Below are 26,442 nucleotides of genomic sequence, written 5' to 3'. Positions count from 1 at the left end.
TGTGTGTGTGTGTGTGTGTGTGTGTCTCATTCTTTCTTTTTATAGTGCCTCGCACAATGGGCCCTGTCTTTAATCAACCCTCTTGCGTCCTCCTAGAGTACAAATAACGAGAGATAATGATTAGACCCATATTGGAGAATACTGCAGTTTGGGGTAGTTGTCAGCTACAAAGCATCTTTTTATCTGATCTCCTCATTAGGTCTTACCAATCTAATCGAAAGCGCAGACTCCATATGTTACATGACCTACACAGTCTCATGAAGCGGAGATATCACTCAGTGATTTTCTGTGTCTAGATTCATATTGTATACTAATCATGTTAGTGTGTTTGTCATGTCCTGATACCTTGTAGAAGTGAACTCATCTCTTTCTTCAATAACTCAAAGCCAGTTGCTCTCTGTGTTCCTCTCTAAAAGGATGTTACTCGGAAGAGGGAGAACAAGAAGCAAATGGGCTTAAATTGTAGCAAAGGAGGTTTAGACTGAACATTAGGAAAAACTTCCTAATTGTCAAGGTGATTAAGCACTGGAATAAATTGCCTAAGGAGGTTGTGGAATATCCGTTGCTGGAAATTTTTTAAGAGCAAGTTGGTTAGACATGTATCAGGGATGATCGTGCTTGGTCCTGCCATGAGGTCAGGGGACTGGACTTGATGATCCCTTGAGGTCTCGTCCAGTTTTAGGTTTCTATAATATGGATTTAGTCTCTTAAAGACGTGCATAGTTTTGAGTTACTGATACCTGGCTACACCATAGTTCACCACAACCAGGCTGTAGGGTAACCAAAGATGGTTTTCCTGCTGTTTTGAGCCCACATTTTCACAGCAAATGTTTATATTCTGCAATCCTAACATAAAGCTAGGGTTACATTTGTTGTCAGGGTCTACATGTTCTTCAGAGCAAAGGGTTTTTGTTGTGTGGTATACACCTCCAGAAATGGTACCTCCATGGAACTACACATAAAGAACTTCAGTTGGTTAGGCAAAGAACCCAGCCACAAGTTACAACCTCAGTCCATACTTCTGTGGGTAAAACCCTGATCCTCAGTGGGTCCTCCAAGTGCTACTCATGCTCTTTTGTACCTTGCATCCTATTACACAGTAAGATTCTACTTGGTGTGGGGAAGGATGCCAGAATCTGGCCAATAATAAGTAACAACAAGTGTCCTCCTTGATATAGCTCATTTAAATAAAGCAATCGATGTTTATTCTACAATGCAAGTGTGGCTTCCGTAGGTTTGATGCAGGTTCCAACTTTGAAGATGCTAGGTCTGAATCCCCTATCTCTCAGCCCAGTGCAAATCGGTTACCACTCAGTTGAAGTTGGCTGACTCACTCAAAGGAAGTCCTGCTACCACTGAGGTGTTGACTGCATTGGCCATTGAGTGACCAAAGCTTTTGCCGTTCACAAGTTCTTAAAACTTCCCTCAGCTTCATCGGCTTTATCATCTCCACCCCCATGGTAGCTAAACCACTGAAGCTTGCAAACAAACAGGCATATGTGAAATTTGTTGCCCCTTGGTGGTTGTTTGTCAGTGGCTACATGGTTATTGTATTAAACGCTTTTTGATATCCCTAGTGTAGAGTGCTCTCCTGCTGACAAAGCAAACATGGCTCCTGGGGGTTGGAAGGTATTTTTGTTTTGTCTTCCTCCCCCCCACCCCAAGTGACAACAAAAAGCGCTAATGCTGTCTGACTTTTAGCGACATGGCCGTGTTGCTAAAAGCTGTGTAGTGTAGACAAAGCCTGAAGCTAAAAACGGTCCTGTTAGTAACTGAACTCCGAAAGAGAAAGTGAGATTCAAGTGCATTGTTGTGTCCCACAGCCCACTGCCTGTGCACATTTTGTGTGTGTGGCATTTTTTCACTTCAGATGTGGAAAAAAGATACAATACACATTTAGAGAGGGGGGAGGCCTCCTCTTTTAATACCATCTTTTGTGTCTCCTGCAACGTGTATATGGGAGACAGAGTAGATGACCTAAGTGTCTTCTCCCCCCTTCCTCCAATCCCTTAAATTTTGTTTGTCCAAATTGCTGCAGCTCTGAGGATTTATGTTTTTGTTTTTAAATTGGGACACCTCCAAATGCCCTGATGCCCAGCCACGACAAATAAACAACTAGCTTACTGGGAATACTGCCTGTGTTATAAACTACCGTGCCTGAAGCTCCCAAGTTGTCTCCACAGCCCCTCAGGAGAGTGACAAAGCTAGTTCTTCCAAAATGAGTAGAGCTAGCACAAGGCAGTGAGAGATTTCCAAGAAGCCACTGCAGCTCTTGATCAGTGACTAGCAAACTTTTGTCATTTAAAAGGATTGGTAGACCGTCAGGCCAGTTTTGGAACAACTGAGTCCTTGTTTCTCTGCCCTTGAAGACTGTAAAGAATGGAGGGGCAAGTAACTACATGTGTTGGATTTTGTTGGCCGGATCCAGTTGTAGGCTGGTGTTCACGAAGGTCACATCTTCAGCTGGAAGGCTGGGAAAACAGGGAGCCGGCTTAGCTGGCTCATCCCCAGGCAAACTGGTTTCAACCAGGAAAAAGTCAGATAATTCTAAGGAACTTGCCCATTACCTCAGGCAGTTGGGTATTCTGTTTCTTAGTTACCTTTTTTTCCTGGTATTAACTGGGGGGGAAAAAAAAAAGCATTCCTCAAAATAACCCTTTCATATCTTGGGCTGAATTCTGTCACGTTAGAGCCTCGTAGATACAGATCCTCTCCGCTGCAGTGTGACTGATGGCAGAATTGTATGAGATGCACCTTTTGCTTGCGGAGCTTGGAAACAGTTACATGGATTTTACACTTCACTGTGTGGCAGCATGGCCACCTAGAAGGGGCATTAAACTCAGTCAGTAGACCTGTGCTCCAGTCCCAGCTCTGCCGCTGATTTTTTTTTCTCCTCCTCTGTTTTCCCCCTCTGACTGTTTATAAAGTCATAGGATGAGAAGGGACTGTAGCGGCACTCCAGTCCTCTGTTCTTGTGGCAGAACTAAACGTTATCTAGACCATCCCTGCCATGTTTGTTGTAACCTGCTGTTAAAAAACTCTAACCGTAGAGATTCTGCTAACTCCTAGATAGTTTATTCCAGTGACCAACTGCCCTGACAGGAAGTTTTGTCTGTTTGGACTAAGGATGAGGAAACTTTTTTGGGTTGAGGGCCACTGATCCACAGAAAGATCAGTCGTCGACCCCACACAAGTAGGAAGGAGGAAAAAACCCTCAGATGTGTGCCCCCCAACTCTGAAGCAGGGAAAAACCCCCCACACTCATCTCACTTCCCTTGAGCTCCAGCCCCTCGGGGATGGAGAGGCAATGCTGAGGCTCAGGCCTTCCTCCCCACCCAGGGCCACATTATCTCTTTTGGGGGCTAGTAGGTTTTGTGGGGTTGCTTAGGCCCAAATTAAGGGGTTTAGTATGTGGGTGGGTGTACCAGGGGTCAGGCTGGGGTGGGAGTGTCGAGTCTGGGTGTGACGTAGGGTGCAGGAGCGGGCTGGGAGGTGCGGGGTCTAGGAGCAGCCTGAGGATGGGGGGTAGTTCTGGGCAGGAGGGGGCAAGGGACGGGAGTGCCTACCAACTGAGCTCTTAGGTGGGGGGCACAAGTAGCTCCATGTGATCCGGCGCTTGCAGGCACTGCCTCCCCACCTCTCCTATTGGCTGCGATTCCTGGATTGTGGAGTGTTTTTTTGGATGCCCAACTCGAGATAAAGGGATCTGATTTTCAGAGGGGAAAGATGTTCAGTGCTGTCTGAAAATAAGGCCTCTTAAAGGCGCCTCAAGTTGGGCAGCCAAAATCACCCAACAGCTTTGAAAAGATTTCCCCCCTACACTTCATTGACTTTCGATTCATAATAGTTAATAGGAGGCAGAGAAGAATAGCCCTTTCTCTTATGCATTACCCTTATTAAAAATAAGTACTGATGTCTCAACCTTTTGCCCCTCGTAACTTCCAGAGGGGTCTGAAATGGTATCTGAGATCTACTAACTTTTGCATGCCCCCAGTTTTCTTTGCACTTATTAATATGGCTCCTCCGATGATCTGTTACGTAAGACATTGAAAAGGGCTGTGTTTCATCTTGAAGATGCTGGTGCACAGGGTCTCTTCGACCCAGGCTGACAGCCAGTGCATATGACTGTGGGCTAACTGATGTGAATTTATGACTGGCAAAGACCCCAGCTGCTGCAGCTCGGCAGGAAAACCACAGTTTTCTCTGAGCATTCAAGGCTGGAAACACAGCAAGATGACTGTCCCTTTTAAACACAAAAAAACTAAACCCCCCCAAACCTAACTCGCATCCCCTTCCAAACAAAGCCAGAGGGAAAGTACCGATCCCATTTCCCTGATTGCAAAACACAGACCAGTTAATCTAGAAAATGCCATACGAACTGTTTAGCCAATAGTAGGGGTTAATATGTCAAATACCTGATAACAGTATAACCTATGGACTAGTCTAGCTCCCATGTGAATGGTAGGTAGTTGGATCTGGCATCAAATAGCCAATAGTGTCGGTGCCTAGAGGAATTTTATTTTCTTCAGGGCTCTTTAGTGCTGGTTCAGGCAGTATGCATCAGTTCTCCTGCTAGCGATGGAGACGTAAAAGGAAGATGTTATAATGTCACTTCTGCCCTAAAAGGCGACAGTTGGCTGATCTTGTTCCATCAAAGTTGAGACCCATGGAACTTTCTTTGGCAACATATCCACTGATGTCAGCGAGAGTGTTACCAATGTAAATACCAAAGAAGGCAACAAAGATCTTACCCAACTAAGGAGTGTGTTGCTGGACACACGTGGGCTTCACAGGAAATTAAAATTCCACCATGTTTAAAAAGAATCCCAGCCCAAACCAAACAAGGTAGAGAAAAATCCAGCCTCCCCTCAAAAACCATTTCCTAGAAACAAGTTTAACAGCTAGGATATTGCCTTTTGATTCTGTTGACCTACCAGTCAACTGGACTGTGCTTATCTTTAAAGGATATAATAAAACATATATATATATATATATATATATATATATATATATATATATATATATATATATATATATATATATATATATAGCGGATCATCTTGTAATGGAAACAAAAACAACACAGGAACTATTCTACAGGATGTATAGTTGTCCTTTCTTTCCCCGCCAAATTACACACAAATTAAGATCAGTATCTTAAATTGAGCTGCTGAGAGAAATCACTCTGAGTTCTTCATTGCGATGTCAAAGGGACTTGATGTGATGACACACATTAATTTTCCTACTCATCATCATATCGGGCACAACTTTCCTCAAGCCAGTTTACCAGTGGAAATAATGTGTCATGAATACAAAGCATGGGACATGTCCTTTGCGAGATGTGCATGCCCTGCATGTGCCAATATGGTCATGTTACAAAACTTGAAGACTGGACTTTTGCATGACTCGCTGGATCATTTTTGAGGGAGCGTGTGTAAAGTATTACCTCTTTCTTTTCCCCTGCTTTTAAACTTTATATATAAAAATTATCAGACTCCAATATTAGAAAACTGAAAGATGCACAGTTATTGAATAGACTCATGAAAATCAGAAGTTGTTACTGATTGTGGGCAAAAGAACAGTCTAGTAAATTTCAGACAAAGTTCTTGATGCATCCGAGTCCCGATGGCTGAGGCACCTACAGTCCTACTGTTGAGTTTCCTAAGCCATGAGTACCAGTTACACTGAATCAGGACCTGGTTTTGCTTCCACTAATATTACTGCGTAAAAGACTCACAAACTGTAATGACTGATGGTCATTCCATCCCTGGGGAGTAGTGAAGTATCACTCCCATTTTGCAGCGAGGCACAAAGGTATTTAGGACTAGCTTCAAAAAGCTGTTTAAGTGCTTAATGTGTCAGGCAGTGGAATTTACCTTAACTAGCTTTCAACAGGAGTTTGGTGTCCAGCCTGTATGCGTGCGTCTGTAAATTCCACTGGGTGCTTAGTTTTGTCTTCGGGTGCCTAAATACCTTGGTGAATCTGGCCTTAATAGACTTCTCCAAGATGATATGGGAAGTCAGTGACAGAGCCAGAAAATGAGCATTGGTGTCCTGAGTCCCAGTCTAGTGCTATAACCACAAGGCCAACCTCCCTGTCCTCTCTCTTATGTGATAGGTACACATGCTAGTATGGAATCCAAGGACAGGGTTAAGGTTATTTAGGGGTGTAGAATTTCAAAAGGCACTTCCATGCTTGCAGATGGTGGGTTTGTATGTATTTTAAGTATCTGGTGGTTTTTTTTAAAACATTGTGAAATTACAGGAAAAAAAAATCTGGACTGCGGCAGGGTTTTGAGGACACTGTCTATGCTCAGGTCATCCCTGCCTGCTGATGTAGACCATTAGGCCCTGATTAGTTTGGATGAAGACCGCCTTCTGGGAGCTGATAAGCTGTAGCTGGTTCCGGGAGCTGTTCAGCAATCAGAACTGACAGTAGAGGTCTCGAATATTCCTCCTGTGCATGTAAGAGTGTGTGGCCCTCTAAAATGCCTCTTCTCTAAGCACTGTCTCCTAGTGGAGGCGAGGGACCCTGGGATAGAGGATACCTGTTGAAAGTATCTCTGAGGAAGACAGTGTTCCCAAAGGTCCAGGCTGTCCGCTGGGCATGATAGGTGAACTCTCTCTCTGCCGATGGTGTTGCACTTATCTACGTGAGTAACGATGGCAGAAAATGGTGAAGGATGCCAAATGGAAACAAGTGGATCTAATCCAGGCTTGTGGCAGTTGAATAATGTGGTGTATGGGTAAATAAGTGTGGTGTGCAGTACCCCATGCACAACAGTTCCCTGAACCGTGAGCTGGCTCTGACTTTGGTACCACAGCCATTGAGTAAGGCAGGGCTCCGGTTGCAGCTGGAATCAGGCAGCTCCATCGGTCCAGTGTAAAAGTGGCAAGAGAAAACAGAATGTAAAGTTTGCTAGGCAGCTAATAAATTGATTTCATGTCTTTATCTCTTCGTCAGTTCAGTAGACGATTAGTTCAGTGCCCGCTGAAATATTTTCTGCTTTCTGTAAACTAGTGTACTTAGTGACTCAGATCATCTCGTCCGAAGAAGTGGGTTTTGCCCACAAAAGCTCATGATACTTATATATATTTGTTGTCTCTGAAGTGCCACAGGACTACTCTTTTTTTTTTTTTTTCCGAGATCTACTATAAATCCTCAATAGCTCTGGAACCTACTTCTCTGAGGGACTTGTATATCTTGTGTAAGCTAAGACAAACTGAGGCTACATCTAGACTGCACTCTAAAATCAAAATGAGATATGCAATTTGCACTACGCAAATTGCATATGCTATTTTGATTTTATTTTTCAAAATTTGGCATGTCTACACAGTGCATAATTTCAAAATAAAGCACTCTTTCAAGACATCCCTTTTTCCTCGTGAAATGAGGTTTGCAGTGATGCCAAAATAGTGTGTCCATTATTTCGAAAATTGTTTCAAAATAGCGGACACATTCCTTGGATGCAGGGTAGCTATTTCGGGATGCCTCTGGTATCCCGAAATAACCTTGCAGTCTAGACGTACCCTGAGAAACCCATGCATTCTACTAATAGAGATTATTTTTACTATAGGGCAAAATTGGTCACGGCTGGGATAATTACTGAAATTTTTGTCCCCCACAATGCTATTTTCCGTGTATACTTGGTGTATACGAAGGGTTACCTCTCTGATCTGTTTATATACTTACTTGAATTCAATGGCGTGTTTTACCTATGGATATTAGGTGGTATTCTTCCTTAAAAAGCTAGACTCTCAGCTTCATGACAAGGATACAAACATCTGTCATTATTTATGATGCCCAAGTGGGTTTGGAAAAAGTTGAAAGAGCCAGTGTAAAAGCTCCTGGAATAGGAAATGCATGTACTTTATGCAGAAAGAAAACACTTTTCACATAGCGGGAAATTGCGACAAATGTCTCTTGTTGTAAATAAAGGCTCATTAGTTGTTGTTCTCAAACTCTGTTATAGATGATTATATAATTATAATTATTGCTCATTAGTTCTCTAAAACTCTGTTTTAGACAGTAGTGTGAGCAGACCAGCATGACCAACCTTAACACTGTCCTTGGATTCTCTGAAATCACACTAGACTCTTCTTTGAATGATTGTATATCCATATCTCACCGCTCTTCTGGTGTGTCATCAGGGAGGAGATATTTAATGTTTAACTTCACTAGTCCTTTCCTGGAGGCTTTTAATGTAGCCTTGCATTTTTCCCACACCATATCCTTCCACCACTTCTGTGAGTTGGGAGCATAGCAAGGACAGATTTGGAGTGGTACTTAAGCATGCACTTAAGGACATAAGCAAATACTTGTTTACAATTGGGCAGCTATTGTGACCTGGCATGTTTACCTGAATCAGGTCTCCAGGTATGTACTAGTTTTAGCACAAACTACCTTGGTAAATTGGCATTCCCATATCTAAAGTGGGAGACATAGTGAAGTCATCCTCTTGAGTGTTCTCACAGCTTAGCACAAAACAGCTGTCTAGCACATCATGAGCATTACCACAGATCACTCAGCACTCTGTCACCCTTGTTCATTTGCTACTTCTGTTCTTGTGGTGTCGACAAGCCTTTGTCATGGACCCAGTCTTAAGGGTTGTTTAACCCACCCACCTAGTGTGGTTCACTGTCCCATGTAGTGGCACTTAGCTCAAACTGCAGAGGCTCCTACACTAAGCTCCAGAGGTCCCAGGTTCAAATCCTCCCAGTGGTGGCTACAGCAGCACAAGCCCAGAACGAAAAGATGGCCCCAGGCCTCAATATCAAATTCTTAAAATATAAGGTAGATATAGCAATACATTTGCAAAATAGGTTATTCCAGAGTGTGCATACAAACTGGGAGTTGACATCCTTGCATAGCTCCGGGTGTGCGTGAACAAAGCCAACTTGTGTTGACCTGGCCTGAGTTGAGTTCACACACAAGTGCATGTACACCGATCCATGTGCCTCTCTTAAAAATGTGATGGTTTTGCTCGTTGCATGTGACGAGCATGAAGCTCTCTAATGCATCCTGTATCAAAGCCAAGAACTTGTAGAGGAAACTTACTTTCAAGGCCTAGGAATGTAGGTCTCTATGTACAAATATCCTATCCTCATCCAGCTAAAGACAGCATTGTTATAGTCAACAGGCTCCCTGGGGAGGGGAGAGGGTCTCATTTGAATTAAAGCTGGAGCTTCTCTTAAAAGAATGGGTAATGTGACACCAAAATGTTAACACACTCTCTCTCTTCTCTTCCAACGGGTAATATGAGACCCCTTCTAACTCAAAGATTTTTCCAAACATATAGGACTTCATGTGGGTTGCCTGATGGGGGCTAACTTCACCCTCAGTGGGAAATTCTGATTGAGGCTTTATAGAAACCCTTCTGCACATGTGTTGCTACTTCAGTTTGGGAGAGGTGGTTGATGGAGAAAGATAGGATTTTCCCTCTTGCCCTTTAAAAGTACGTGTTTCTTCCTTAGTGCTTTTATATCCTACCAGTCAGGAAAAAAGTTGCTATTTATAAATATTTCTGGTAAAACGGTAAATACTTTCCCATGTTTTACTCACTCGTTTTCTGTACCCAGAAATCTATCCAAGCCAAATCAGCTCAGTCTCTCTCTTATGAGCAGAAAGAGGTCCAAAACAATTAAAATTGATTTGTTTTTAATGTAAGCACAACGTATTATTGACTGTGTCCATATTCACATTATCTCATAGAGACTGGGTGCTGTGTACAGTGTGGTGATGGAATGGTGTTTTTAACTGAGCCTTAGAGAAGATGTCAAACTTTTTCAGTGTAGTAGATAACCATTTTAAAAGGCGCACAACCCATCCACTGGCTGAGAAACACAAAGGAAGGTAGGTAATTCAATGTTAGTACAAGGCAGAAGAAACACAAGTGGGATGAACATTTTTCAAACTGTGCGTTACTCTGTCTCCTACATTGCACCAGTGAAAAGCACACTCTGTATGGGAGAGTCGATACTTTATAGAATTAAAAACATCAAAGTAGGGTCCACGCCTGCTCTAACAACACCGGCGTACGGGTGATGTTGCCCCAAAGCATATAAGCATGTGCTCACTTCCCACCCAAGTTCAGCACCTGATTAATCATTTTGCTGATAGGAATGAGGCTATTCAGATGCTTAAATTCAAGCCTGTGCTTAAGTGCTGGGCTGATTAGGGCTTGATGTGTTAGATACAAACCATTGCACAATGAATCAGTTAATTACATTACCTCCAATTGCATTGAAAGCATAATAATGTCCTTTTAAAGTCAGCCCTTCAAAAATATAGGAAACGTTAGTATTAAGGGTGGCTTGTGTAACCTTCACCTGGCCTGCTTGTGCGTATGCTTTAGGATAGCCTTCAGTTACATGATTATACACTGCTTTTTCTTCTGGACCTCATTCATTGCTCAGGGTTGATGGTACTCCCTTAATTTGATATTTTGTTTTCTCTTTGTTCAGTGTGTGGGGTCTCAGGCCTTATTTAATGCACTCCAGGGATTCAACAAAGGCAGAGGTCCAGGGCCCTCCCTTGGCCATAGACACTATTACAAATTTGTGGTCCCAGTCTCTCCAGTGGGGAGGGAAATGGAAGGAGGGATAGGTCCTGTGCAGTCTCCTCTTCTCCATTTCTGAGGACCAGGTCTGGCTGAGAAGTGACAATTGAAGCTGCTAGTGACCACCACTGCTTGGCACTGGAGTGGAGACTCCTCCTGGTACTTCAGCCTGTGGGACTGTCTGCATCCAGATCTCCTCTTCTCAGCACCCTAGACAGCCATCTCCTCATGGCACCTCCCCCACCTCTTCCACTGCCAGTTTTGCTCCAGGAAAGAGGAGGAGGTTCAGCCAAGGTAACCCTTGTGGCGATGCAAAATGGGGAGCCCCAGACATGCACCTATTGCCTCCTTCCTAGTTTCTTTGCCCAGCCACTCTGTCTCCCTCCAGCTCCTCCTCTGATCTCAGTCTCCCATCATCTACTGGCTCCTAGTCACCTCACATTCCATCCCTGGCTCCCAGACCTAATTTCCATGCCCTGCTGTCCCAGTGTATCTCTTTGCCCATCTTCTAGTCCCAGTCACCTCCCAGTCTTCATCCTAACCTCCTGCTCTCACCCATCCTCTCACCACTTTCCCAATTGGCTATTATCCCTTCTGCCTTTGTCAGATGCCTTCCTCTTCCACGCTGGCCAGGCATAAGCAGCGAGGTCACTGAGCATGGAGGAGAGAAGGGCTCCGTGGTCTTGATTCTGGTTCAGGCCCATTCTGCCTGGGAGCAGCCATTGCAGGGAAAGTCTGGCTTAACTCTGTATCCCTGGGTTGGAGGAAGCCTTCTCAGTCATTCTGTAGGTACGGTTCACGTTCATGGTTACTACTAGGAGCTGCGAAAGGCTCAAGCACCCTCAGCGAAGATGCAAACTAAAGCAATTTTTGCTCTTCACATCAAAAGTCTCTACTGAGCATGTGCAAACTCTGATTCCTCCCTCCTTCCCTCCCCCGGAGGCTTTTAACTTAGCCAAATTTGGGCAGATTTTTACAGGAAAAGATACCTCCCTGATACGCAGCACCCTCTTCCCCTGCCAAATTCTATGTCCTTACTCCAAATCATGGGGCACTGGAGCATTTCAAAGAAAAGGTTGCCAGAATTATTTTAACATTGCAAAAGAACATATTTTTTCCCTAGCCACCTTGAAATGAACCCTTTTGGCTGATCTTTCCTTCCCAAAATTCAGCCTGAAGCAGATGCGTGGCATGGACAACTTCAACTTCAGTTTGGCAAAGTTTATAAGGAACTAAAAACAGGGACCTTATCGTAAGAAGTTGATGCAACCAGTGATAAGTGCTGGCTTGTAAATAACTTTAGACCACTCCATAGCCAAAGGAAAGAGAATATTACACAGAAATGACTTACGCCAGGCCTGAGTTTGGCTCAGTGGGGGATGTTTTGTGTATGTGAGAACTGGATTTGGCCCTAGAGCATGACTTGGCATTTTGGCAGAAATCTTTCTGAGTACATTGGTTTGAGTTTCCCAGAAGGTATTTCCAGATCTTTTAGAGAGCAGGCCTGTCTAAGATAGCATAAGAGGAGCTGAAAAAGAAATTACCTTTTGTGAGCTTGGAGTTGGATATGTAAATAGCAGCAAAGTGGCAGTGTTCCTTCCAGGTGAAATTCCGGCTTTTCATCTCCACTATTTTCCCTGTCGATTTCTAGTGAATATTCAGTGATTGCATTGCATGCCACTGTTTGTATAGCATTTACATGGTTGTAGTGCCCCAAGGATTCAATCCACATCAGGGCCTTGTTGGGCTAGTGTGCACAGACTCTGCCACACTGGAGTGCTTGTTGACCCTGATGGTGGCAGCAGTTCCGTGCATGGGATGGTAGCAATAGAAAACAACAGATGCAGCAGAGAGATGATGGTAATTAATATGCAGGAACTTTTATTTGCACAAATCTGCTAGCGCTCTGCCTTCCTGAGCAATGCTGAGCCTTCTGGGAGAACATGGGGGGTGGAATGTAAATGGATTTCCAGTTTTCTTAGTTTCTTCATCTGTTTATAATTATTACGTCTCTACAGTAGTCTGAAAGTCTCAGATTTTTGGACCAATCACCCAAACCTATAGTTTTTACTTCTCTGAGTAGTCTGTTAAAAGTTAATGGGACTATTTGCATGCCACTTCATGGCTACAATATTTAAAAAATGTGTACAATTTGGACCTGGAAGCAATAGAAAGTAAGGAAGTGATTGTTTTCGCTTTAAAATCAGTAAGTGCTTCTTTTTCTGATAAAGATTTAGATTTCCATGTGTAGAATCATAACCCTGCCATCTCTCCTTAAAAGGGGAGGAGGGAAATGTATAGATTAATAGCAAATCTTCTCTATTCGGGAATATTTATGGTAGGGTTTTGCTTTTGTCTGCCTTTTTTGTGGATTATGGCTGGCATGGCGCGAAAAGAAACACGAGGCACAAGCTTTATGGTCTGAACACTGTGTCAAAAAATATCCAGAAATTGCAAGTTGCTTCACAGATGTATAGATTTAATGAGACTGTGTAATGCCAGTTTTTTATGCTAAAGAATCTGACACATACGCTGCTGAAATAAGTTAATACTTAGAGCTATTTTATATCTTTTTCCATTGCCATCTGTCACTGCCTACATAATAATACAGGTGAAAGCGTAACATTTCTAGATTTCTTTCTAATGGATATTCATTTAAATATTTCTCCAGTTTAATATCTGGTTTGTCTTATGTTGTTGGAATATGGGCCCAATCCTGCAGTCATAAGTAATCCTTGCTCAATGGGACTTCCATCATGGACAAGAATTCCCAGTGTTCATTGGTCTCTTTAACTTTTTTTATCATGTGCAGAATAAATGTTGTACTGTGCACTAAGGTATGGGTGGATGTGCACCACCAGTAGAAATGCATGCTACCGGTGGCTGCCTGAGTGCACAACTTACAGGGAACAGTGCCTGTGTGTGTATAAGAATTTTCAGAATGAGACTCGGTGGGTTTGATTCTCCTCACACTGAGCCAGTTTTACCTCTGTGCAGAATAATGGGTTAGCTCCTCAGGTGGTGTAAATCATCCTCTGGAGTCACACTGACTTACAGCAGCAAATACTTTGTCATGGAATAGTTATCAACGAGATCACAACCTGGGGCTCATAAATTGACTTCAGTGGACTACAGGTTGGAACTCTCTTAACTGGAATTCTCTGGTCCCGCAACATCCATGGTCCGGCATGGGATGTTGCAGGACAATAGAGTCCTCCCTGTGGGGCTGGTAGAGCAGTAGGCTGCCCTGTGGAGCTGCCCCACAGGGTTGGGAGACTCAGCATGTGGCTGCCTGGTGGGGCTGAGAGCCACATGCTGGGGCTCTGTGACCTGCTGGCTTGGCAGGAAGTGAGCAGCTGGCTGGGAGGCCAGTGGTCTGGTGTGGCATATGGCAGTGGCTTCCCGGCGGGTCGTGGAGCCTTAGTGCGTGGCTGCCCGGCAGGGTCTGCAAGGCAGTGGGAATGGCAGGAGGTAGGGAATCGGCCAGGAGGCCAGCGGGCCGGGCCGTGTGTGCCAGTGGCAGAGGTCCAGAAATTACCTCCCCTGGTCTGGCAAAATCCCTCAATCGGGAACAGTTAGGTCCCGAGAGTGTTGGACCAGGGAGGTTCAGCCTGCAGTTACTCCAGATTTCCATTGCTAGGAGATCTATCCTGCAGTAGAAAAGAGTTGGGCTCGATGAGCTAAGAGGACCTCATTTCTGATGTAAATGGATAGAAATATTTGAAGTTACTTTTAAAACTGTGATCAAGGGTAAAAGCATGTAAACTATAATATTCTCACTCTGTCCTTTGAGTTTGCCAAAGCAAGAAAATTCAGGTCCAGCTTGTTACTCTTACTCAGGTTCAGCAGTGATGCCTTCTGTGACTAGTCCCTCTTGATAGGTGAGTGAGGGTTTGGTCTTTGGTAGAAGAATTAGTTCTTCGGTGGTTACACTCCCTCCTTGACACATTACATTGTTCTGCCTGTGTGTTACCAGGATCTCAGAAAATAAGTGGATCTCTTTAGCTCCCAAGAGTCCAGCACGCTGACCTTCATTGACTGTCAGTAACCAACAAAGTGACAAAAGGAGAGGAAAAAACACATTTTTAAATTGTCAAATGAAACCGGTCTCTTAAAGCACAACTTCTAGTGAGAACGCTGCATATTTTAAAAAAATACCCCGATTTAACTGAGCGTGGAAATTTTTTTTCTACAAGAACTGAGTAGACCACCCAGCCACATCATGATATTGGCACCAAATGACGGAGGACAATTCAGAATGATCTTATTGGTGGCTTGATACATTAATGGAACAATCATTCAAGGATTTTCAATGGCCCACTCAAATTGATGTCAAGAAATCACAGTGTGAACGATTAGTATGCTCGTATTTTGACATATAGCTGTCCAGATCCACAGCTGGTGGAAATTTTTCATGCGGTAGCTCCATTGACATCACTCGAGCACTCCTTATTTACACCAGCTTAGGACCTAGCCCATGGTTTTCAATCCAGCTTGGTGCATGAAATGAGAAGTTGACAAGATGCAGGAAAAGTATTGATTAAAATCAGCAGAATGAAAATGTAAAGTTCCTTTTCACAGTTTATAGATGAAGGAATACTGTGTGTGTGTGTGTGTGTGTGTGTGTGTGTGTGTGTGTGTGTGTATTTATATATTTTTTTGGTTGTGTCAGGTGCTTCTCCTACAATTTTCCGTGGATGGATGACTCATTGGAGGTGTGTCCTATTGGGGAGAAGTGCCTTTGCTGTGTCATTTATAGTTATTTCCTATAAGAGGACGCAGAGAGGTCAAGTTGTATTAAGAGCGCTTAGTTTCGTAATTAAAAACAAAGCAAGCTTGTTTCCATGGGCTGAGACTACATGAATAGCCCAAAGGGTGTAACTTACATGTATTAAAATTGTTAGTTGTAAATGTACACAATTGTAGGCACATAAAATATACTGCTACTGCTTAAGCACCTGATATAGAGCATATTAAAGACTATGGGTGACTTTTTAGACACTTTACTTGTCTTTGGATCACTTTTTGTGTTAATATTTTTAAGATTTAGTGCACTTCCCTGGTGGAAAGGGCTCTTTATAAATGAAACCTTATTATTCATGTCAATCTTATGCTTTGCCTGTTTCAGAAAGCATTTAGGAAGTCGCACAATCTTTGAGAAGTAGAGGTGATAAATGAAACTGAGGTTTTGGTAACTGTTATGTATTTATTGATGATCCCAATATAGCCATAGTTGGTAAGCATTTCCATTACACATTTCTAAGTTTTGGAATATGTAAAATTCACAGTGAGATTTTAAAAAAGTTGCTTGGGAATAAATGGTGGCAGACTTGTCAGAGGTCAATGAGTAAGTGCTATTTATGCTCCTTATTAAATCTCGGGACCCAATCTCTCTCTTTTTTTTTTTTTTTAAACGTTGGAGTTGTTAATATTAGACTAATACTGTGAGATTGGAGAAAAATCACTATAAATATTCTGCCCGGTTCTCTGATGTCAATCAAGATTACCTCTATCAAAGTAAGCAGCTTCAGGGGGTAGCCGAGTTAGTCTGTTACAGAAAAAAACAATAAATGGCCGGTAATCTGAAGAAGTGGGTTGTGCCCACGAAAGCTTATGATACCATCTACATGTTTCGTTAGTCTATAAAGTGCTACCAGACCATTCGTTGTTGTTTTTTCTATTAAAGTAAGAAAGGTTAAACAGAGCTGAGGGGGACATCATGCCTGTTGAGTTCACTACACATATTGTAGAAGGTCCAAAGGCTTGCCTTGAATATGGAATACATTTCTCAGTAGTACCATGTGCACATTTAAGTGCCAAATTGTTCTTCATGGTCTTTTATGGAAGGTTCAGCCATGGGTCAGGTCCAAATGTAGGGACAAAGTATGTCATCCTTATGTGTATTGAGTACTTTCTTCCTGAATAAACCCTTTCTCTCTGTGGGTGTATCTACACTACAGAAAAGATTGACCCTCCAGAGGTCGATCTTCTAGTATTTGATTTAGCAAGTCTAATGTAGACCCCTATATCAAACGCTGAGGGCAGCTCCTTCTGGCATCTGGTATTCCTCCTTCTGCGTGGAATAAGGGAAGCCAGCAGGAGCGTGTGCTCCATTGGACTCTCCCAGTGTGGATGGGGATTTAAGGTACATTGACTCCAGCTACGCAATGAATGTAGCTGGAGTTGTGTATCTTAGGTGGACCTTCCTCTTCAGTGTAGACCAGGCCTGTAGGACTATTCACTGAGTAAAGTGCTACTCACAGTGAGTAATTTGTGCTACTCACGGTGCTACTCAGTGTCAGAATTTGGCACCAATTCAGGAATGGCATTTCATTTCAGTGTTGAACCTGTTGGGGAGCATTCTGACTAAATCCAACAAAATCTCACTGTTAACTTTTTTTTCAGATGGAATATTTGTATAAGCTTATGTTGACCGTTGTTTTATACCATTGACTTCACTACCACTCTCCCTATCCCACCAGACAGCCAAAGTGGGAGAAAGAGACGTTGTGTTAAAAACAGTGCAGTCCAAACCCTAAGATGTCAGCACTGCAGGGAAACCAGTTTAACTGGTTTGAATAGAACTGTAAATGAAACTAGCCCCTCTCGCAGACCTGAAGTATGTGGCCCCATCATACTTCTATTTGAATTCAACACAACCTTGGCCATTGATTTTTATAAGGCGCAGGATTAAGCCTGTGACACTTGTCCTGATAAAATATGTTAGTAGGCTGGGATTTTGAAAGGCACCTAAATGAGGCATCCCACTTTCATGGTACCGAGTTCCTTTACACTCTGAGGTAAATCACAGCTAGAGTGTGGATTAAACACTCAGTAACCTACCTGTTCCCCTGCCTGTATTAAGTAAAGTTGCTAGAAGTGCTTGAGTTGTGGCTTAATTTGATGGGGCACTACTGAAATGAGTGATGTGACATAGATTTCCAAGGTCTGTGGATCCGAGCAGTCACAAGCAAAAAAAAAAAAGTATCCTCTTGCTAGCTCATGCAGTGTCAAAGCTGGTGAGCAAATTTGACAGCTGGTAATATAGTGAGATGAATAATTCTTCTTCCTTTGTTCATGGAGTTCACCCTTTCCCTGGGTACTACTCAATCCGTCCAGCCAAAGATGACTTATCTCTGGGACTTCTTACAAAAACTACTATCCAAGAGCAACCGCCATGTCTCTTTGGAACATACCAATTTGCACAAGTGTCAAAATATTTTCCATAGAATTTCCTGCAGGAAGATACCACCCCTAGACACCACTGAATTCTTTTCATTTCTGCTCACTTCCACATTGGATAAGTTGAACACTGCGGCATATTATCCAAACACTCAGTGCACCTGGTTCGCCTTGTTTGCCAGCATTCACCAGTGTCACTCTATACTGTCTGCATAAATGGTGAGTAAATCCAAAGATGTAAGCAAGAGGCAAACCAGGCCACATGCGTTTCTCAGGAACCAAGTATAAAGTTTCCATTTAGGGCACTTTAATGTAAGTCTGTTTGCAAAGTGGAGTTCCCTCCCTGCTTGGTTATACGAAAGCAAATTTAATGGGTTCCCTAGTCCCTTATCCTGACACAGCATAAGGTTACACACCCCGGTACACATGATTTGCTAAGGAAGATAATTTTTGTGGGCACTCCTTGTTTGAACCTTTGCAAACACTTTATTGTTAGAACCAAAGATGATTACAAAGCTTCTTTAATTAAGGGCCAAATTCTGCCCTGAAGAAGAAGCTCAGGATAAGATGTTGCTTTAATAAGACCCTTTTGCATTGCTCCAAATTATGTTTAGACTAGCATGAAAGCCTTTTTCCCCTGTCAGAGTGGCAGTCATGAGAGAAGAGGAAAGGTTCTCCCATGCATCAGTAGCTGATTAAGAGTTGAAATAAAGGGAGGAATAAATAGACCTATTTCCGCAGCAGAGGGGTGAGTAATGGGGGTCCCTGAAGGAATCTCCAGTGTGCGATGAATTCATAAATGACTTGCAAGAACGGTTGAACAGTGAGGTGGCAAAATTTGAAGATAATACAAATTTATTCAAGATAGTTCAGGCCAAAGCTGCCTGGGCACCAAAATGGCAGACAATTTCATATTGATAAGTGTAGAGTAATGCACATTGGAGAAAAATTAATCCCAGCTATACATTGGTTCATTCTGAAACTTGTTCTCTCTCCCCACCCCCACCCCACATTCTCCTAAATTTAATGCAATTCACAAAGCTGGTTTTGTCTTTTAGTGTCATAAACTGTTTGCCATTCTGCATCCCAAGTTTCTACAATTAAATGTACCTCCCCACCCTCCCCCGTGTGTAGCATCTCTCACTTGGATGGACAGGAGGCTCTGTTTTAATGTCGTTCAGTCCATAAGCCCAGGTTCAGATGTGGAAGGAGTTTGATCGTTCCATGATGATCAGTGCCAAACCATTACACATGAATTGTATCTAGTGGAAGATCAGGACTGGAGCAGACCAGTTGTTATAGATCAACAGGACTTAATGGAACAGCTTACACTGTGCCTACCTATCATATATCCCGCCCTAGTTAGTGCTTGAAGTCTTCCTTCCTTAAGTAGCTGCTTTTACGAATGTCTATTTAATTTCCTCATGTTGTTGAAATTGTTAGATAAGGTGGGCAATTTCTGGGTAATGTAGTCCACTGGACATTGAATATGGCATCACGTTATATTCTGGACAAGGATTTTTAGAACAAGCACTGGGTGAGCTAATTCGCCATCTGCTCTACTCTCCATGCTGAGTGAAGAATGTTTTTTGTCAGCATTCATGGAACTTTTTTTTTGTGTGAGTTTTGTGTGGTATGCTGTGTCTATCCCATGAAACTTCAGCAGTAGGAGGTTTTTTTGCTTCCCTGTGTCATGGAGTGGGGTACCACTATGCATTAGTCCCTCCTTGTTTTTTGTTGTGTTTTTTTTTTTAAATAATGACCTTTACTTTTCAGTTCTGTACCTTGTAGCTCTAGCTGGGGACCAAAATTTTTAATGAGACTCTAGGGATTTTCTAAATCTAATTTTTTGGGGGGAGATAACATCCATAATAGAGGATAGAATGCACAGCAAAATCATCTTGTAATATACAAGCTAGAAAACTCATTAATGTAGGAGCATAACATCTAATATTTTGCTGGCAATGGTTACACTTATATGGGTAAAGGCAATATTTTGGCACTAAGGACTTAACAAAACCCAGCTTAATATGGCATTGATGATTAATTAGCACATGAGACAAGATTGCATTACCTAGAGAGGCCATGTAGAAAATAATTACTCTTAAAGTGTAAGCTAGAGTCAGTTGAATTAGTGATACTCAGAAGGAAAAGAAAGAAAAGCGATTGAATGTGGTTAGCTCCAGGTTTCTGGGTATCCACTTTATGGTGGGTGATTGTTTGTATCAGGACGTGTTGAATCATACAATAAAGGGAGTGGTGATTAAAATGAAACTTGCATAAAAGTGGGAAAATCTTCTGGCTTCCTGTTTGCTGTTGCTGGGAAAAAAAAAATCTGGATTTTTTTTTTTTTTTGGAGGGTGGTTTTAGCTGTATTGGCTCCAGTACATTAAAGCAATAAGTTGGGTGAGTAACATCTTTTTCACCATTAGGAGATGAACTTACAGAGAACTCTTCTTCAGATGTGGAGAAGAGCTCTGTCTAGCCTTAAAAGATTTTCTTTTACCAACAGACATTGGTGCAGCAAAAAAATGTTACTCTCCCCAGATGGTCTGTCTGGGTTATGTTTGACATTTTGGACTTGCTTGCTCTTTTGTTTGTGATTTTTTTTTTCCAAAGAGGTGTTGAAAAGTTTCAACTTTGTATACATACATATTTATTTATTGCCTAGTCAAATGCAAGAATGACCACTGCCTTCAGGAAGGGTGTAAAGAAGGAAAGCAAGGCTTGTGGTGAAGTTTACCTGCAAGTGCGGTACAGTACAGGATAGCACTTTTTATGTCCTTTTCCCTAACATAATTCTCTTGTGTTAAATTTGTGGCAATCAGGTGACATCCAAGAGAAGATTGTATAAATAGCTTTTGTCTTTGGGCTGAACAAAATAGAATGTATCCCCTTTCCTTGGAGTGGGGTCGGATTATGATATTATGCCGGTTTGATATATGCAGACACGTGAATAAGGCAGCAGGGCTGACCTGATTAGCAAAGTCCTTGTGAAGAGCCCAAGATTCCCCATAGTAGCAGCATTCCCTTCCTTGGAGACCTGCAACTCTCCCTAGCCCCAGATGTAGAGGGAACCTTCACAGAGCAACCGGCATGGCAGGTTTCTCAGACCAGCAGGGACACTCAATGGGGATGAAAACAATTTTTTTTTCAACAGTCTGCACATGTTTGCAGTACGGCCAGAGTGGTTTTCAGTGACGAGACGACATTAGCCCCTGGACAGACATTGGAGGGCTCGAACAAGCTGCATTCTGAGGGTTGTGTGTCTGGAAGGTTGTTTTGAAGTAAGCCACTTGCTCTGTTTTGTTTTGCTGTTTATCCTGCTGGATGCGAGCCAGCGTTCAGCAGAAGGAAGCACTAGAGTAAGATAAAATGAGACGCTGACAACAATCTTCCAAGCCCTTATGATCTCATTTTCAAAGGTGCGGAGCAACAAGCATGCCAGTGGACTTAAATGCGAATCCTGAAGGGTCAGCACCAATGAACTTTTATTGTTCCAGATGCAATAAATAGGACAGAGAGGCACTTACATAAAAATACACCCTGGATACGAATGGATACTCCCCTTGCATGTGCACATGCTCCGTTGCTCACATCTGCACACACCCTTTCACTTGGTGCAAAGTGCATTTTGACGATGTTGCATGTTGTTCCTACTGGACAGGGATAAAGGGTAACTTTGTGGCTGAGACGGAGCATTTGGGGTCAGGAGAGCACGTCCCACTCCTCACTTTGCCACAGACTTCCTGTCATGAAATGGGACTGGAGCCTTAGCCCTTTAATTCCCGAAGCAAGGAATATGCAGTGAACTGAAACCATCCTGTGGGATGTGGAGCAAGTCAGCTAATGTCTCTGCACCTTAGTTTCTTCATCTCTAAAATGGGGATACTGCACTGCCTTGCCTTAACAGGCGTGTGGAACTTTTTTGGGTTGGGGGCTGCTGACCCACAGAACAATCAGTTGGGACGGACGGACACACACACACACACACACACACACACACACACACACACACACACACACACACACACACACACACACACACACACACACACACACACACACACACACACACACACACACACACACACACACACACCCATGACTGAGAAGGAGAATGAGTGATGGAAGAGGGATCACTTGATTCCCTGTTTCTGTTCATTCCCTCTGGGGCATCTAGTGTTGGCCACTATCGGCAGACAGGACACCCGGGTAGTTGGGCCTTCGGTCTGACCCAGTATGGCCATTCTTACATTTTTTGATAGCTCAGGGTGCTGGTAAGAGAAAATGGAGGAAGCTTTTACTCTTCGGTTCTACTCTAACCTCAGTCTGTAGTGGCTGAAATGTACCCTAGATAGGCTATGGGACAGCCACTATCTGAGAGAGACCAGATGTATTCTGTTGGTAAGAGATGAGCTTTTGAGCTACCTAGAGTTCTTTGAGCATTCAGGTTCTGACAGACCTATGTCTGTTCTGTGAATAGACAGAGAAACTCTGGGGCATTCATTACCACAGCTTTCGCAAAGGGTGCAATATTTTCAAATGTGGTGCCTAACGTGAAGAACCCAAATTCATGAGAGACCTCAAAACAGTGCTTGATTTCCTCACTGCCACCCCAGTTCTCATTGCCTTCAGTGGAATTTGGATTCCACCTTAGTGGTCTGAAACACAGCCTGGCTGAGGTGAATGAAAGACTCCCAGGCTGTGTATTGGGTTCCACAGCGTAAGCAGACAAACATCACAGACCATGGGATGCCCCTATCCCACTTGTGTTTTGGTTTGCAGTTCGTGTACAAGTGGTAGAGTAGTTTTCATTCAAGGCCCACTTGCCTTGCAAGCGGAAAAGAAACAGCTTATTGTAGGTCTTCCCACTGTCCTGAAACAGGTCTGTGCAAGAACTATGATATGGGGATTATTGTTGCACCATGTGTGCTCTGCTTCATTAAACTAATTTATTTTGAACATGTTTATCTGTAAGGAGAGCTCGTTTTACTGGACTGCCAATGTAGCTTTTTCTCTATCTAGAAGACTGCTGTACATAGTTTGTTTGCAAGTGCTAGTGTAACCCACACACCTAGTGTGGTTCACTGTCCCATTTAGTGGCATTTAGACTATTTACAGTGACCGAGAAGAACAAGGGAGCTCTACAGCATAAGCTGAGAGTCCGCTGGTTTTATAGCTCAAGTTGTAGCAGCTCTTGCACTAAACTCTAGAGGTCCCCGGTTCAAATCCACCCAATAGTGGTTACATTAGAACAAGCTGTAAAGGAGGATGAATAATGTTAACTGCTCATTCGCAGTGGCACGCCCCTTGCATTCAGTGGTTCCGTGAAAGGAAGAAAGATTTTTGTGATAAGACGCTGGAAAATGTGGAGTCAGTTCCTTGTTCTTTCACAGAATCTCTGGGTCACCTTGGGCAAGCCACTTAATTTCTCTGTGCCCTCGTTTCCTATCTGCAAAATGGGAATAAACATGCTTCCTTTCTCTTCTCTTTTTTTGTCTGTTTCTAGAATAGATTGTGTGAGGTGCTGTACGTGCATAGAAAGACAATACCCTGCCCCCTGAGAATATACAGTCGGGCACTGGTCACGTCTTAGGGGCTTCTAGACACTGCTGCTATCAAATCATAATAATGCTCAATGGTTACAGTGTTAGTTAATTGGAATGAGGAAAAGACTGATTTTGTTTTTGTTTTTGAATATTTTCAGCAAATTCAGTAAAGCTAGAAATGCAAAGCGATGAGGAGTCTGACAGGAAACCCCTGAACTGCGAAGATGAGATCAGGGGTCATGATGAAGGAAGCAGCTTGGAAGAACCCCTCACTGAGAACCACGAGATGGCGGACAGCAGAAAGATCCAGGAGCTGTCAGGCGAGGGAGGAATCCGGCTTCCGAATGGTAAACTGAAATGTGACGTCTGTGGCATGGTTTGCATTGGGCCCAATGTGCTTATGGTACATAAAAGGAGCCACACTGGTAAGCAGCTGAAAGAAAAACGGGTGACTGCCTGTGGCATCTGATGTTGATATTACCTGACAACTATTCTCTTCCCTTTCTACTCACGGGTGACACTAGAGACGGTGGGGAGTGGAGGGGAATGGGATAGATTTTGCTTTTTCAAAATATCTGGTGGCGCTCTATTGTGGCCATGTCAAAAGCTTCCAGGGCATTGCATGCCGGCTTTCCATACTGAGGATTACCACAGGAAAGAAGCCTGTAAATAAGACTCATTCTTGCCTGACAGTAATATGGTGAAAACTCAGCACAAGCAGGATTGACAGGCAAGGTTCCCTCTATGTTTTTCCACCCTTAGGGCATGTTAAATTTTGTTATGTGCACTGAGGAATGTGCATATGTGCACCATAGAAACGCATGCTGTCCCCTGTGGGCAGCTGTGGGCTCTCTGCTAATCAACTGGGTGGCACCTGAATTTCTGATGGGTGGCATCCCAAGCACACAGCTTACCAATCTTTTCCCAGCCTTTAATTGTGTGTGTGAGATCTCAGATGGGGGATTTTTCCTCCCCCAGAGCTAAGTGGCTAAACTTACTAGGTTTAAGGCATCATGATGGAACAAGTGTATGTATTTGAGGAAAGCTGATTGGGACCCCAGTTCAAGAAAGCACTTAAAGCATGTGCTCAACTATCCTGGGACTTAAGCACATGCTTAAAGTTAAGCACATACTATCAATTAATTGATGACAAAGAGATTAATCGAACTTTTGCACAGAGCAATAATAGGCATATTGTAAGTAAGGGTGTGATTCTGTCCCAATGCCAGGGGTCTATGACTTCTCTCTTTGCTCTTGGGGTAGGACTGGCACAGCTATCAGCCATCCCTCTGCAGCTGGAGCAGCAGTGGTCAGGGACAGGTTGCTGTGACTTGTCCTAAAAATACCTGTGATAGACTCTTTAACTTAGAATTAAGGTTATGTTCTTTACAGAAGTTGTATTGATTAAAAATTAACATCTCTGTATCATGCCAAGCACTGAAATATTGGCAGAGGAAAAGCACTACAATGGAACCTCTCTAGTACAGAACTCTCTAGTCCGGAAACATCTGTTGTCCAGAAAGATTTCAGTGAGCTGGATGTCCACTTTTCATGGGTGTGGACAAGTTTCCAGTGGCCCCGTAAAGTTTGTTGACAGCTGCCAGTCCTAGCTCTCATGTTCTGTGCTGTTGTTTAGCTCTAATTTAGCCCCAAATGCCCACTAACAGCCCAGGAAGCTGTGGAAGTCTTGATAATGCTCCTAGGCCATATCGACCTCCTGTGGCCCAGAAAATTCTCTCGTTTGGAACCGAGGGTGCCAGACTAGAGGGCTACGTCTACACTGGCCCCTTTTCCGGAAGGGGCATGTAAATTTCACCAGTCGTCGTAGGGAAATCCGCGGGGGATTTAAATATCCCCCGTGGCATTTAAATAAAAATGTCCGCCGCTTTTTTCCGGCTTTTAAAAAAGCCGGAAAAGAGCATCTATACTGGCCCCGATCCTCCGGAAAAAGTGCCCTTTTCCGGAGGCTCTTTGAAGTAGGAATAAGGGCACTTTGAAGTAGGAAAAAGGGCACTTTTTCCGGAGGATCGGGGCCAGTGTAGACGCTCTTTTCCGGCTTTTTTAAAAGCCGGAAAAAAGCGGCGGACATTTTTATTTAAATGCCGCGGGGGATATTTAAATCCCCCGCAGATTTCCCTACGACGACTGGTGAAATTTACATGCCCCTTCCGGAAAAGGGGCCAGTGTAGACGTAGCCGAGAGGTTCAACCTATAGTTAGAGAACTGAAATCTTGATTGACAGTTTGACATTCCACTACCATAATGGTCATCAGCAACCCAGTAGAGAGCCACTTCTTATTTAAGCACCTCCACAGCTGGGTGATTTGGTTGCCAAACCCTTTGGTCACCTGCATTTAAACCCCCACCTTTGCCTTCTACTGTGCAGAGCAGCGTCACTGTCGGGGGGCTGTGGAGCCTAGGGTTGCGTAACACAGCTGTTTTTGTAAAGCCCTGAACGCTTCCTGGCTGCATTCCAGCTCTTTGCCCCTGAGCAGAGAGGCTGAGAGGTGCTGTCCGTGCAGATGATTTTGAGCCTCTAGAAACGACTGTTCCTGTTGCTGTGTCGCTGGCACTCCAGCTGGCCTGTTGGCTTATTTTGAGATGTTGCTGCTTCACTGTGCACAATGGCCTTTCCGTAGACGGGAGGGTTTGCTTGGGTGTCCACATCCTGGTCTTTACTGGCAAGAAGCAAATGGTTAAAAATATGACCAGATGGCTAGTGGTCCAGCCACGGGCTGCTGCTTCATTGGCAGACACAAATGGGCTAGACCGAGCGCTCTCCTTGCCTGCGTGGGGCTACACAGCTCACGGGGGCATGCTGGGAAGGAATAATGCTCCAAAGGCACCTCCCCTTTTCCACTGGTGAGGGCAGAGCAGTCAGTATGCAGCCCCTTCCATGGTGCAGTTTGGTCCCCCATCCTGCTGCCTCCAGCCAGCTCAGCTAGACCCTGATACCAAACAGCTTACAGTTGTCCTCCTGCTTGGCCTACTGCTAAGGCAAAGCCATGAGTCACCCGGGGGAAAAGGGGTTGCAAGATAGCCCCTTTCTAGAGCAGCCCATGTAAAGGAATAACAGGAGAGCAGCCTCCTCCTTTCTTACTGGACATTCTGCCCGACACCAGCCATTGCAGATGGACAGAGATGGAGGA

General features: G+C 43.6%; 1 protein-coding gene across 7 annotated transcripts in view; it reads left to right on the top strand.

Annotated features, from left to right (window-relative positions):
* Positions 1 to 26,442, top strand: part of IKZF2 (IKAROS family zinc finger 2) — a 140,319-nt gene that overhangs the window by 51,862 nt on the left and 62,015 nt on the right. For 6 of the 7 annotated variants that reach the window (XM_075933947.2, XM_075933946.2, XM_075933949.2 and 3 more), the window contains one exon: positions 23,452 to 23,718. In XM_075933947.2, coding sequence (XP_075790062.1) covers positions 23,452 to 23,718 — 267 coding nt within the window. The remainder of the gene's footprint in view (positions 1 to 23,451; positions 23,719 to 26,442) is intronic. The other variant, XM_075933945.2, reaches the window with a different exon arrangement.

This window comes from Pelodiscus sinensis, chromosome 7 (assembly GCF_052426305.1).
Source record: "Pelodiscus sinensis isolate ZL-2025 chromosome 7, ASM5242630v1, whole genome shotgun sequence".
Lineage (NCBI taxonomy): Eukaryota > Metazoa > Chordata > Testudines > Trionychidae > Pelodiscus > Pelodiscus sinensis.
The sequence above is the reverse complement of the archived record's forward strand: the minus strand, read 5'-3'. Positions and strand labels throughout refer to the sequence as shown.